This window comes from Podarcis cretensis (assembly GCF_951804945.1).
Source record: "Podarcis cretensis genome assembly, chromosome: 7".
Lineage (NCBI taxonomy): Eukaryota > Metazoa > Chordata > Lepidosauria > Squamata > Lacertidae > Podarcis > Podarcis cretensis.
This window is the reverse complement of record NC_137176.1, coordinates 24169429-24184677: the sequence shown is the minus strand read 5'-3', so window position 1 is coordinate 24184677 and position 15249 is coordinate 24169429. Positions and strand designations below refer to the sequence as shown.

Genomic DNA, 15249 nt, shown 5'->3' with positions numbered 1-15249 from the left:
AAATCCATTTGACTGCCTGAGTCAGTCTCCCTAACTAGCAATATGGGAATCATAAAACTGGCCTACCCTCTGGTGTTGTTATAAGGATTGACCCACTGTTGCATCTGGTAGAGGGGGACAGATGCAAGTATGTTGACAACATTATATATCTTTAGGTGCCAGGCAAAAACTTTCCTCTATAACCAGGCCTTTGGCCCTGAACTATCCGTGGTCTTTTAGCAGTGGGTGGGAAGATTTTCATGCAACCACTACCCCCAGCTCGGTTTCAATTTATCTGCGTGGGGTGTGTTTGTAAGTTGCTTTGGGTTGCCTTGGTCAAAAGAAAGTGACCAACACATTTAAATAACAGTAAGTAGAGAGTGCTATACGAACAGTGAGCTGCAATTTGTGGCCAGTGCTGCTGCATAAGTGGAGTTCTGCTCACACAATGGGATTCCTCTTTGCTCCTGTTCCTTGCATGACCCCAAAATCTGCCCCATAGAGTCTCCCAACTCTTCGGAGAAGATTTTGTAGGTTTACAGAGAGCTTGGGGAGGGCAGGGTAAAGTCCCATTAAGGAAGTGGAAGTATGTTGTGCAAGCAGAACAACTGTGTGGGACGCAACCCAACGTGTGATAATTGTGCAAGGGAAGCACGCAACAAAGGAAACGCAAGGCACACAACGTTGTTGGACTGCTTTCAAAGAAAGAAGCAGCTTTGTTTAGTCAAAGAATAAGAAGAAGGGAGGAAAAATCATTGTGAATGCTCTCTCTCACTTTAAAAATAAAGATGTATCCCCCAGTCTGCTAGATTTATTAAGGAAAGCCACACAAAAGCTTTAGATTGTGAAATAATGATCTGTCTTGCAAACACCCATTAAAAAAAATTCTCCTCTGACAGTTTAGGGCTAACTTGTATCTGAAATTGAATATGGCCTTGTGATTAGTGGTGCAACATTAATCACTGGTGTCATGCAGCACAGGTGGAGTTTTTGTACTGCATTCTTTGCACATGTTTGCCTATTATTAATAATTGGTTCTCAGCACTCGAGTCCATTGAACTGTTTACATAATCTCCCTTAGTCATTCTGAATTAATCAGGCCATGCCTTCAGCAATCAGAATCTCCCAATGTGGGCAATCCAGATGTCAAGAAAGGCAGGGATAAGAGGATTTGGGAGTTTCTGGTGGGTTCGGTGAGCATTCTGGTAATACGGCCCGCCTTTCTGAAATTCCGTTGACAAACATAGCATTGCCCTTATTTACTGAAATAACCACTGGAATCCCCGAACATTTTCCGGTGGAATTGTGCTTATGGGACGCCCGCAAAACCAAATTATATCAGTTATAATTCACCTGTGTACTACTGGCATATCATGGGGTAAGACTAAGATCTGTTCATTAAACCATCTATAATACTAAAATTGTAAGTAGCCACATTGGTCTATGGGGGGGGGGGGGAGAATCTAATAGGGCAGACTAAAATATCAGAGTGGGATGCGGGTGGCACTGTGGGTTAAACCACAGAGCCTAGGACTTGACGATCAGAAGGTCGGCAGTTCGAATCCTCACGACGGGGTGAGCTCCCGTTGCTTGGTCCCTGCTCCTGCCAACCTAGCAGTTCAAAAGCATGCCAAAAAGTGCAAGTAGATAAACTCTGGCGGGAAGGTAAACGGCGTTTCCGTGCGCTGCTCTGGTTCGCCAGACGTGGCTTAGTCATGCTGGCCACATGACCCGGAAGCTGTACGCCAGCTCCCTTGGCCAATAAAGCGAGATGAGCTCCACAACCCCAGAGTCGGCCACGACTGGACCTAATGGTCAGGGGTCCCTTTACCTTTACTAAAATATCAGAAAGTTGTGAGCAGGCTTTCAAGTTCTTCAGAACTCTTGTTCACACTTTCTGTATTTAATAAAACATCCTGTGAAGGCTGTTGGATGCTCCAGACTTTGAGGATTTTACAGGGTAGAGCACAATATTTAGCATGTAGAAAGCCCCAGGGGCATGTGTGGTGGTGGTGGTGAGAGACACAAGTGTTTGTTATTTTGAAGACACAGAAACAGAGACAGCAAGGGGTTGCCAGAATGTGAAGTGCCTTGGTGTGCAAAGTCTGTCTGGGCATCTGATACAGCTTTGCTACCTTGTAGAAGTTCCCCTTTTTTCCTCCCTGTGCTATCTGTGCTATATATTTATAAACGAAGCAAAAATGTCCTAGGCCCTCAGTGCCCTGTCACTCAAAGGAAACGAAAGCCCCTGGAATGTGCCACACACACCCCTTGGGCAGCTGGAGAGTGCATAACAATAGATCACTCTGCTCACCAGACTTTCAAGAAAGAGATTCCCTTTATTTCCACATCTATATGAAGACCCACCTATCCCAAATCTTCTTTTCTATCTATAGCCCATGAAGCTTTAGAGAAACTATAGCAAGGGGTGCATATTTGCACACATCCCCTTGGCCAAAGTCTCCTGCTTCGAGAGGAAGATGAGACATTACGGGTAAGATTGAGAGACCTGAAAAAAGGAGAGCACGTTCCCCCTCTTTTCGCATAATAAATTATCACGCAATCATTACTCAGTTGCTCTGGACAGTTCCAGATGTCTTTCCTCAGGCAAAATTTCCGTGACAAGGAAGCTTCTGTTTCCTGAAATTTGTGGGAGGCCTAGACTGGGCCACATGTTACACTGGTCATGTAAATACATTCTGATGAACATTTACTGTTCCCAACACTAATCCTGTGGAAAGCCATCTAATTAGATTTTAATTTGATCCTGACTTGTTTTTAGGAGGTAATTTAATTATTGTTTGATTTTATACCAATGTTATGTATTTGATGCTAGCCGCCCTGAGCCCAGTCTTGGCTGGGGAGGGCGGGATACAAATAAAAGATGATGATGATGATGATGATGATGATGATTATTATTATTATCAGAGTGTAACAGTGTAGAATGGGATTATTTTGAGCAGGGATGACATAAACCATCCTTTTGTTGCCTGAATAGTAAGCTGCAGCCTCCTCACTGACAGAGACTCAATACCATCTGTCCTAAATTGATAATGGTTAATTAACTCTGGATGCACCGGAGAGAGCCAGTTCTTAAATCTTGCCTCTGATTCAGAGAGGACAAGTAAATGGTGATTTTGCCTGCACAAAATAATGTATAGCCTTGCTAGCATCTAAGGTTAAGCATTTATTTGAAACTGGCAGATTAATATTCTTCAGCCTTTTATATGTGTCTGTGGGAAGGGAGGGTGTTATTGTTTCGTTTTAATTATTTACTTGCTCTAATTCTGTATTTCATTCTGTGAACTTGCCCTGAGATCTTATGATGAAGGGTGGCATATAAATCCTATTAAATAAAGAATAATAAATTTCTGAATCTGCATTACCTCCCCTAAAGCAACAAGAACAATCCTAGGAGTTAACATAGTGGATATTTAGGATGATGGGGGGGGGGATAGAGAAACAAGGAAAGAAAGGAACCTGATGGAGTTGTTGGTCACATCCGGGTCCTTGGCATAAATCATTTGTATGGTGGTCCCAATGTCCACATCTTCAGGGACTTCCACAAAATAAAAGCTAGGCTCAAAGAGTGGGGGCTCTTCCACATCCTCAACGGTGATGTGTACAGTTGCCGTGTCACGGAAGGGGCCCAGGTTCAGGAAGCGCATTTCCAAGTGGGGATTGGCACCCTCCACCTTTAAAGTGTAGCTCTTCTTACTCTCAAAGTTCAAGGGCTGAAGATGAAGAAGAAATAAAGCATTAGAAGACCTCCTCTGAGACTGGACAGAACGTCTTGAGCCATACCACCCAATTCCTTTAAAATAAAACACTTCCCTTTTAAACTCGTATCACTTACATTGTATATAACTGGCTGGATGAACACGATAGCCCCACAACTTTGCTGTTTTCATTTTAACAAAATGCACCCCAGATATTATTGTAATAATCGGGTGAGGGTTGTCCAAGCAGTCACAGAGGATAGCGAGGTCTAGCATGTGATCTTGTACCCCAGTCCAGCTCCAGCAGTAGCCAGGATTGGGCACCAGTATGTGTCCACCACACACACACCCCAAATCCAAATAGGAAGAGCAAAAAGAAGACTTTGCTCTTTCGAACTCAGTTCTTTTCTTTTTCTTTTCTTTCTTTTTTTGCAAATTAGGTCATTCCAAAGATGTGGAGCTGCTACAGAGAAGGCCCATTCACGTGCCACCACTTCTTGAATTCCCTTATGGTGGAATTACCAATAGGGTATCCTCTGTAGAACTTAATTCATGGACAGGTTGATACGGAAGGAGTCAGTCTTTCAGATATTTGAGTCCCAAGCCACTTGTCAGCATAAGCACCATGAACTGGGCTCAGAAAATGGCTCACAACCAGTGCATCATTTTTTTTTAACACTGGCGTTGCACAAGTTCAACCAGCTATTCCCATCCGCTCTCTGGACACTGCATTCTGCACTTTTTGCAGCTTCCAGACAGTCTTCAAGGGCAGCCCCATGTAGAGTCTGTTGCAAAAGTCCAGCCTGGAATTTGCCAGAACATGGGCTACAGTGGTCAGGTTTTTTCCTATTCAGGAATGGCCATCGCTGGTGAAGCAGCCATACCTGAGAGGAGATACTCCCTGACATTGGAGCCACCTGGGCTTCAGGTGACAAAACCGGATCAAGGAGCACTCACTCCCCCCAACCCCCCCATATACCTGCTCCTTCAAGGGGGTGCAACCCCATCAAGGACAGGCTTTCTGCCCACTTCCTGGATATGGGAGCCCATAGTCCACAGCACCTGAGTCTTACCAGGATTCAGTTTAATACTCCAAACCTAGCTATGTGTGTTATGTGTGTTAAGCACTTTGAGCATGTAACAAAAATGTTGTACATAATGCATTTAATTATATTTTAATTGCTATAATTCAGTCAGGGTGAAGCACCATTAATTTTATTTATTTCAATGTGGGAGAGTTAAGCACATGGCTTAGCTATTCCATGGAAATTAGCGACATTCAAATGTATTCCGTTTTGGCTGTTCTTCTAAGTCCTTTATTATTATTGCCTAAACGTTAGAGGGAGGGCTTTATCACAAAGCGAATCCGGTATTGAAAGACAACCGTGCTAACGTCTTCCTTTTGCAGAAGACATTTTTTTTTCCCCATGCTGGTTTTTCATGCCCTTTCTTGATACAGTTTTACATGAGAAGGAAATTGATGCCGATAATTGTACTGCAGTGATACTTAGCGTGCACTTTTTATGTATAACAATAAAATGATAATTGAAAAGAATCTTCGCGGCAACAGCAAAGCGAAGCCTAGGAATGTCCAAAGAACCTTCATAAAAGTGGATCTAGAAATGGTTGCAAGGGTCTTTTAGAGCATTATGAGGCCTCCTGCTGATAATTTAATTTCCAAGAATACAATGGTTATACGCTCTTTACTTTTACATAATGGGTAGTTTAATGCTGAATATTAGCAAAATGGAATCCTTGTAACTGGCACAGATTTTGATCAAAACAAAATGTGTGCTTCTAAAGCTGTCAACTTGGTTTTAGAGGCAAACACCATCTTGGAAGAAGTTCAAATCTGTTTTCTGCACTGGGATTTTTTTTTTTTTAGCACAAATTGATAGTTTATATTTACTTTAATTTTGGGGATTTGTATCTTCTTGAGGAAGGCATATGCTGAATGGAGGAATGCATTAATTAACACAGTCAGCAACAGCAAATCCCAGTTTGCTAGCAAACACTCAGCAGGGAACTATGCCAGTCTAGGAACATCCCTCAAGAACAATACATGATACATGTGTTTGCCGATAGATAGATGATAGATAGATGTATATGTGTGTGTATTACATTTTTGGTATTATGCATCAAATATCTTACATGTCCAAGTGAAAATGTAATGGCCCACTGAAGCCAATGGAAGAGAATTCATTCCAATGGGACTTCACCTGGAACAGTCCGAATGAGTGAACAAGAGATTTTTTTTCAGACTTTAGAAATAATTAAAATTTTAAATGAGCAGACAAAACTGAGTAATGGCACAACTGAGACAGTCAGAAGGATGGCTCGCATGCTAGTTTCTTTGGGCGCAAACTATTTGCTACATTGCAACCACATGCAATGAATTCCTGCTGGCACGTTTCACTTGCAACGTGTCCTCCAGAAGGGGCCATTAACCTTTCCCCCTACAGCTTCCCCCTAAAACCCCTAGCTTCTTTTAACTTGATGTTCTTTTAACTCTGCCTATGCCAGCCTCTCCCAGAATGCGAAAGATGCGAGAATGCTTTTAATTTGTACAACTGATTGCTTCCCCCCTTCTTTAAAAAACCCATTTTAAACTGATTTAAGTTAGAATCCTATACTATATTCCCCAAGTTGAAAATCCAGACAAAGTTGTTGAGCTTTCTCCCCCCCCCCAAAAAAAATAATATCTAAGTTTTTGGCCTTTATTTGAATTCTATAAATTTTCCCCAGACATTTTGCCAATTTCCTGCCCAATTCCCAGATGTATGGCAGCCCTATCCTAAACTCAAGAGTAGGTCCCATTGAACTCAAGAGAGGTTACTTTTGAGTAGACATGAATAGGATCGCACTATCAGTGGACTTAGCTGTATTAGTTGTAGAAGTGGTATGCAAAGTAGTAATAAAAGTACGGTAATTACAATAACAATATTTTATCGCAATGGAAATTGCATTTACAGCAATGGTTGCACATTGCTGAGGAATGAATGTGTTACCTTTCTCACTGTGATGACACCAACTTGGCGATTAGGCTCGGTGGTAATATCAAAGACATCCAGTCCATCCCCATCTACAAAGCTGTATTTCATTTCAGCATTAATGCCTTCATCCAAATCTTTAGCAAGGACACGGCCCACAGTAGAGCTAACTGGAGCAGACTCCAGAACACTCATCTGATAATGTTCTGGGGGGGAAAAATGTTCATCGTGAAATAAAATAAACAAGTTCAATAATATTTAAAAAGAGAACAATGCCGTCAAAATTAAGCCTTTGCAAGCTCCATGCTGATTTCAGTGGAAATCAAATCATATCAAATCATTTAAAATCAAAAGGCCTGAAAAATGCCTAACTGGCTGAATTCTTTATGCCCTAAATACATTACAAGACTTACAGAAATGAAATGAAGTAGCCACTGTGAATAAGTCTATGACAGCACCATCCTAACTATTTCTATTCAGTAGTGAATCCTATTTAATTCAATGGGGATTACTTCCAAGTAAGCAGAGTTAGGATTGCAACCTTAAACTCTGAAGTTCCTTACGCTGGGCTGTGGAAGCACATGGTCAACTCCAGTGTAGAAAAATCCAAACAAATTTAAATCCCCCTTGCTGAGTTTCAATAGCTCTCTTGACATATCGGGGGCATATTTAAATTGTTCGTATCAAACCATCCGTTCTTCCTGTGGCAAAGCTGATCTGAGAGCAAAACTTATGCATAACCAACAAATCTACAGAGTAAAAGGTTCCCCTTTGCTCCTTTGAATACACAGTAGCTTCGATTAATTCCTTCCTCTTGCAGCAGTATTTATTAACTCAAGAGTTGCACTTCAGACTAGCGCAGCAGGAGGAAATGGCAGTGTGTAATTCTTTGACTGAAAAGTAAAGTTGGTAGGGACATGAACAATGGAAGGCAACACCCACCCCCCTCAAATGCAAGTGCTTAATTAATTGATGAGCAGTGTGATATTTTAAATTTTAAAATGAGAGGGAATTTAGAAAGTAGGCATGGAGCTTTCTAGGGTACCACAGGAGTGTTCATTTTGTTCACCATCACCAGTGAAACACGTCAAACATTTCACAAGATAAAAGATGGAAGTAGACTCCAGTCCTCAAGAGCTGATGACACAGTAAAAGCACAAACCTATGACAACAACTCAGAAGTAAGGCCCATGGAATTTAATGAGATTTACTCCCAGCTTTTAAGATGAAACATGATTCTTTGCTGTTGCTACAATGACTATCGTAGGTACCAAACCAGTCTGCAAGTTATCAGTCCTGATGAGTAGGGATGGGGAACTCGCAGGTGCTGTTGGACTACAACTTCCATTTTCTCTGACCACTGGTCATATTAGTTGGGGATGAAAGGAGTTGGGAGTCGAACAACAGCGCCACAAGTTCCCCAACTCTGATACGGAAGGAAGTTTAGGTAGGAAGTGAAAGTCATTCTGTTGACTCATACAAGACTCATTCTAAGATCACCTTCATGAGAAATCTGCTGGAACAGAATCTGAGAGTCCAAATCTGTTGTTGTTGTTTATTAATTATAGCAATACACTTGCAGGTTGAAAGGTTTTATGAGAATCAGTGAATCTTCATAGGAATGTAGCCAGTATCTAGGGTCACACTGAAATTTACCCAGTATTTAGGCTGTTGACTATTTCTTAAAACTCTGAACTGAAGCTGAACCTCTGTAGCAGCTGTGAAAATTTGATGCCTCCTGAAATGGTTTATTTGAGCAATTTAAGGTTATATTCTAATAACAGGTCTGCATCTTTTGGGCCACATTTTGTGCTGCTATGGTTTTCCCAGCAGTGATGTATTGAAGTGAGAGCTGGACCATAAAGAAGGCTGATCGCCGAAGAATTGATGCTTTTGAATTATGGTGCTGGAGGAGACTCTTGAGAGTCCCATGAACTGCAAGAAGATCAAACCTATCCATTCTGAAGGAAATCAGCCCTGAGTGCTCACTGAAAGGACAGATCCTGAAGCTGAGGCTCCAATACTTTGGCCACCTCATGAGAAGAGAAGACTTCCTGAAAAAGACCCTGATGTTGGGAAAGATGGAGGGCACAAGGAGAAGGGGACGACAGAGGACGAGATGGTTGGACAGTGTTCTCGAAGCTACCAGCATGAGTTTGACCAAACTGCAGGAGGCAGTGGAAGACAGGAGTGCCTGGCGTGCTCTGGTTCATGGGGTCACGAAGAGTCGGATATGACTAAACGACTAAACAACAACAACAACAAAGCTAAAGAGCACAAAAACTATTTTATGTTATCAGAAATGAATTTAGTTTGATACCCTTCATTTAAACATGCAAAGGAATACACCCAAGTAAAGAGACAAAGAAGAAGAGGAAAGACCATTTAAAAAAAAAGTTCAACACTTTTTAAGGAATTCTCAGCATCCCTTCTTTGCCTTTGAAGTCTTACTAAGGCTAGCAGCCACTAATGCTTCCTGGTATCCACTTAAAGCTTCATTCAGTACTAATACTGGAACTATCCATTCCTGATTTCTTCCCCACCATTCGTCTTCCATTCTGCTCTCCTATACCTCCATCAAACCTCTCCTTCCCCTTCACCTTATCACACATGGGAAGCTGCCTACCCCTTTGCCTTCATGCCAACATTTCCTTTTGTTCCTCCTCCTGTTGTTCCATCATGGTCCCCTCAAGTCCATCCAGAACACTGTTGCCAAAACCATTCAACTCTCTGATCGCTCTGAAAAGCTCCAGATGTTTATCCTTAATCTCCAATACCCTTCGCAGGGTTCTCACTCCCTTATTGCCCTGGTGTAGTAGCTCTATATTCCTCTGCCTGTATATATGCGTGCTCCTCTACCCCCACAAACACCACCATCCTCTGCTGTGTGAAGATCTCCTGTTCCCTCAAATGACTGACCTGTCTCCCTTGCTGTTTCCTTTGCCCAGAACTGCCTCTCCAGATCTGCACTGTTTCCAAAGCCTTCCTCAGAACCCACCTTTTCTGTGAAGTCTATGTGAGCTCTTTAGTTCTTATCCCCTACGGCAACTAATCCTAAGTACTGATAAGTGCAGAATCTTGCCCTGTTTGCCCCTGCCTCCATTTTCTTCGTGTCTCTCTTCCACTTCACGTCAGATGTTAGACTGCAAGCTTCTTGGGGTGGCAATCTGTCTTCTTGATTCTTCAAACCATTGTTGTTGTTGTTGTTGTTGATGATGATGATGATAACTAGTAAAGCACATATTTACTGTGCAAATATTTTGTCACATCTTTTTATTTGGGCAACGTGCCAGAGATCTGCATATTGTGATGGACACTTATTGTGTGGAAATCTGGGTAGGGACAAAACAGTGCACTAGGGGAAGAATACCCTGGAATTAAGAAACGTCCATGGAGAAGCTCCGCCCCCCGCCCCCAAATGCTGAGACACCGTGGCTGAGACTTACTCTGTGGAAATCTGGGTGGGTTGTCATTGACATCAGACAGGGAGATATTGACTGTGGTCGTCCCAGCTAATCCTCCCAGCTGTCCGCCCATATCTTTGGCCTGGATAATCACTTCATAATATTCTTTTGCTTCTCTATCCATGTTCATTAGTGCTGTCCTAATTAAGCCTATGAAAACGGCAGGGGAAAATAAAGACACACACAAAAAGGCATTTAATTGAATAATGCACACAAAGTAACAAATTTACTAACCTGAGTATTCATTGGGAAATGCTTCCTTTTCAAGACGAGAAACAAAGTTTATTGGGAGCCACGCAGAAAGGCATGCCTCTTTGCAGAATCAGAATGGGCTATACTCTCAAGATACCAGGAACCAGATGCAACGCTGGTCCGCAGCCATGTCGGTGGAGTAATTTGTCATTCACGGAAGGAATTGCCATGAACAGATCACTCGGGAGTTAGTGAAAGAAGGGCTAGAGCCTAGTTCTTCCTTTTGCTTCATACAGAGATTACAGTAGGAAACAAGTACATCTTGTCTTCTTATATATTCTAAATTTGAGTAATTTAAATTAGCGAAAATACACATTTTAGGTTGAGAGATAAGGGCATGCCTGTTTATTTTTTCAGGGCTATTTTAATTCTGCAACAGAGAATACAAAATAAAATGTTAAAAACAACCTTTCCTCCTAACATTGACAGCTAGCTGCTACTTCTGCCTTTCTTTCTTTTTTTAGTTATTTCAAATTTCCTTCAGTATTTTTTTTTTAAAAGGGCACCCTGTTGGTAATGAAAATTAATCAGTTATTCATTTGAAAGGCAATTGATTAATCAGTTAGAATCCTTTGAATGGTGTGAAGTTCAAATAATTACTCTTCTGTGGTCATGCTATCATTAGGCGCATATCTGATTTTGTGCTCTTGGTATTAGAATGCATATTTGCTGTTGCAAACAGGTTATAGCAGTGACTGAAGCTCTAATGTAATTAAACCAATTGTGCATGGCATGCAAAACAATGGTTCAGAACTTCATTATGCTTCTTCAAGAGATGCCTGTGCTTTTGAATGTGGAACATGATGTGTAATTAAGCTAAATGCAATTAGGGATATGCATGCAATGCATGACAGTGAATCAGAGCTACACTGCAAAAGTTGCACACGGAAACAGAGGCAGGATTCACTACCCCATAGTTAACATCCAGGGTTGTTGCAGCTAGTTTCCCTTCCTGAGAGTTTTACTGAAATAGAACATGAGGTGGCAGCAAGGTTTCTCTGATAAACCCTGCCAAAAACGTCCGAGTTCAGTTGCTACCTTTGCTGAATACTATTGCTCATGGTTGTAGAAGAATGGACCCCTAGGGCTAAACATCTCTGGACTTTTAGGGTAATATTTTATTATCTTGCTTTTTGTCTTTTCCTCAAAGGACCCTGGTGGAATAGTCGATCTCTTTATTTTTATTCTCAACTTAGCATCTGACTTCTTTCTCTCTGGATTTCAGATTCCCTTCTTTAAGAAACAAAGACTATAACAACAAAACAAAAGCACTGTGTTTGGCTTTTAGTGGACACAACACTTGTGGTAGTGACAAAACAACTATTATCATACAAGGCACGGTAATCTTACATGCTGGTAAATTTTTATAATCATATATAATGCAGTTCGTTTTGTCTACAGTAACTATCATATCTACAGTCTTTATAATTCCAGTCCTTTGATGCTTCAGCTTAACCTTTGCACTTCACTGCATTAAAAGCAGATGCATGTACTGGATTTCCATGCCCAGCCACAGAGTCCCCCATTCCAGCACGCCTAAGTGCTGAGTGATAAAATGAATGGACTCTGCTTAGTGATCTGGCCAGGCTAAGTAGATGGCCATGCCCCGCCCCCCTCCCAGGCCACTGCGGATTGGCTCATTTGAAGGATGGGTTTGGCGGGAACCCGTGAGCCTCCATGGAGGCCGAAGGGGTTGGGGAAACATTCTAAAATGGCGTTGTGGATCTGGGCGAGAGAGGAGATGCCATGTCGGGCCGCAACCGCTGCTCACTGGCAAGACGAAAAGCGGCCATCGCTTGCTGTTTGATTGTTAACACTTATTAAGTCTGTGAACAATCATTTATCCAAGGAATTTACAGGGTTTTGTTTATTAAGCATCACATCAACACACAAGGTAGCTTAGCCTAAAGGACAGTGAATAATCACAGATCACCCTGGCAGCTGACCTGGATTTGAGTCTGGCTTCTCTCTCCCAATACTCAACATTGTGGCTATATGGGGCATCCTCACACACTCATAAGAGTGAAAAGTTGCTACGCAGCTTCATTCGCATCTGGCTGACATCAGGTTCACATTAAGTTTTCCAGGCCCTGTTCTCAGTTTAACCCACAGTATGGTGCTGAAACTGTAGTTTTTGGTTTGGCTGGGGATCTTCACCTAGAGATTGATGAGGTCAATTTTTTATCATGTTCTTTCTATTTTACTTTTCTACAGACTTTGATAACATTTACCCTGAGGGACCGCTAATACAGGTCACAAGATTGTTCTCTGAAGCCCGTATACAACTGTTAACTTTGCTGATTTCCCCCAACATTCATTCAATTTTATCTATTTTGCGTATTTCTTCATTTTATTTATGTCATTTCCCACACTTAGGATCCAATGCAATGTCCACCGAAGCTAATAGTTCTTTTCCTCTCCATCGCACCAGCCTACAATTGCTGCTAGACTCGACACATCATTTCTCATTCATGTTTTTAACACTTCTTGGTGCTTTATTGAGAAACAATGGGTTGCATAGTCTTTGATGACTTGCATTTTGAAGATGAAGCCTAAGGTGAATACTGAATGAAAGTTAATGGAAAATGTCACATTCTTGGCTGATTTTTCTCTTGAATGAAATTACCTGTTCTGGAGTCCACAGAGAAATATGGCTGTCCTTGGAGAATGCTGTAGACTACCCTGGCACTGTTCCCATAGGTAGGATCATCAGCATCTGTTGCTGTCACTTGGATAACAGAGGTGCCTGACAAAAACAGTGTAGAACCTTGTTAGATTTGTAGCTGTGGAGAGAGGACACAGATCTAACTATGTTCAGTGAATTATAAATGTCCTGCTCTACAGAGTATTTATTTAGGAGCCTGTTCTCTTTCTAATGCTTGAGGCATTTACACACATAGCTCTTAGCACTAATGGGGGTTACAAGCACAAATCCCACCAGACATCATTGGATCAGTAAATAATCTATAGGCTAACAGCACTTGTTGGTGAACTGTTAAGACCCACAGGGTGCTAAACTTATCACCTTCTTTCTATTCTATAAGTCCTTCAGCTTTAAAATAAAACTTTAAATCATACTCGGTACTCTGCTACTGAAAAAAAGGATTATATGACGCAGAAGAGGAGAACAATATCATAGGAAAAATGAGAAAGTCCCTTTAACAAACTGCGTTCCAGAAACATCAACGAAATATCTTATGAAATCTGAACAAAGAATCACGACTACTGTAGCAACCAAATTACATCTGGGCAATTAAATTGCATTCATCTAAGTAATGTCATTCCCAAAAGGTGAAAATGGATTGTATTTGCCAAAAAGCTTAATATTTGGGTGCAGAATTCTGAGAGTTGAAAATCTTAATTGGAAGTGCGGTTATTTGTCTCATTGTTCTTGAAACCTGATGGCCCTGGTACAGGCTTCCTCAACCTCGGCCCTCCAGATGTTTTTGGTCTACAACTCCCACAATCCCTAGCTAGCAGGACCAGTGGTCAGGGATGATGGGAACTGTAGTCTCAAAACATCTGGAGGGCTGAGGTTGAGGAAGCCTGCCCTGGTAGTTTTTATGCATGAATACTAATATAACATCCATGGAATGCTACAAATACCATAGGGCATAATCTGGCCAATATTAAGCAGTTTTGAGTCTCACTAGTTAATGGCAGGGTTGGGCATGTTTTAATATGTTTCTTTTCAATTCAACAGGCCTTAAAAATATTTAGCTGTGGCTGTGTGAAGTGGGAGTGTGTATCATTAGTGTATTTCTTAGCATACTTCCCCCCACATTTATCTTTGCAGTCCTGGGGATTAGATTGTTTAAAAAGATACTGTTATATATACAAAACAAGAAACTTGTCTGGTGTATAATACAGCTATCACACATTCACCATTCCAAAGAACTTGTAGGTTTATGTGGAGGGAAAAAAGCAAATAAAAAGATGGAAAAGAGAAATGACACATTGTAATAGAATTCAAGAGCAAATGCATATATGCTTGGACAATGTTATTGGGAACAGAAGGATGGTGAGAAAAGTAAGAACCGTTAATGAGGATCTATTAAATATATTTCAGATCTGGCTCTTTATATGATATGATATATTCAATGTGAACGATATTTGTGGCTAGGATTTGAATATTGTTTAATAAACTGCAAAGAGTCAGGAGGTTACATTTTGTGCTATACTTGCTCCTGCAAAAAGACCAATGGATTTCTTATCTCATAAACCTTTCCAAGTTTAAGGTGCTTTAAAACCAGCTTTGCCTTTCTCTGATCTATGGGCAGTCAAAGTCCTTTTTAGCTCCAGGTGTAAAACTGGCCAGTGCTCATGACTGATCTAATTTACACAGGCTGATGATGGGCCCCTGGGGACCACAGCACAGCTTGGAAATCAATGAAGCACAAGGCTTGTTGCCACAGGTCTTCATGGCTCTGTGCTTATGGCTCTTTCTTTGCTCTTTGTAGTGGGCATATGAATGACAGGTAGCATGCAGCACACCTTGGTGTAGCAGCAGAGGACTCCCCTAGCACCGCTTTTACAGCCACAGTCTACTGCAGGTCTGCACAACTTCTGAGCTACATATGCATGGTGGCCCACTGATCTTCCTATTGCCATCTGTTGGGTACTGTAGGATAAATATCTGGCTGTAGTCCTGTTGCTATTAAGGGAGTGCAAAAGGGGCAACTGGATGAAACGAAATCAAAACCGGTAAACAGTAAACTAGGGAGGAAGGAATTGACCCTGGCACAAGATGCTGCGAGAACAAAGGGGCTCAAATGAAAATTTAATCCATGGGCCTTTCAGAGCAGCCTGCTCAGGAAGCCACCAATATGTGGCTGTTGGGTTGTG

The 15249-nt window shown here is 41.6% G+C and overlaps 1 protein-coding gene across 3 annotated transcripts in view; it reads right to left on the bottom strand.

Annotated features, from left to right (window-relative positions):
* The window catches only part of CDH20 (cadherin 20), a 156134-nt gene that overhangs the window by 15440 nt on the left and 125445 nt on the right, over positions 1 to 15249 (bottom strand). For all 3 annotated transcript variants that reach the window (XM_079984945.1, XM_079984943.1, XM_079984944.1), the window contains exons 4-7: positions 13031 to 13150; positions 10135 to 10302; positions 6707 to 6894; positions 3460 to 3713 (exon numbers count right to left, since the gene is read on the bottom strand). In XM_079984945.1, the coding sequence (XP_079841071.1) occupies positions 3460 to 3713; positions 6707 to 6894; positions 10135 to 10302; positions 13031 to 13150 (730 nt within the window). The remainder of the gene's footprint in view (positions 1 to 3459; positions 3714 to 6706; positions 6895 to 10134; positions 10303 to 13030; positions 13151 to 15249) is intronic.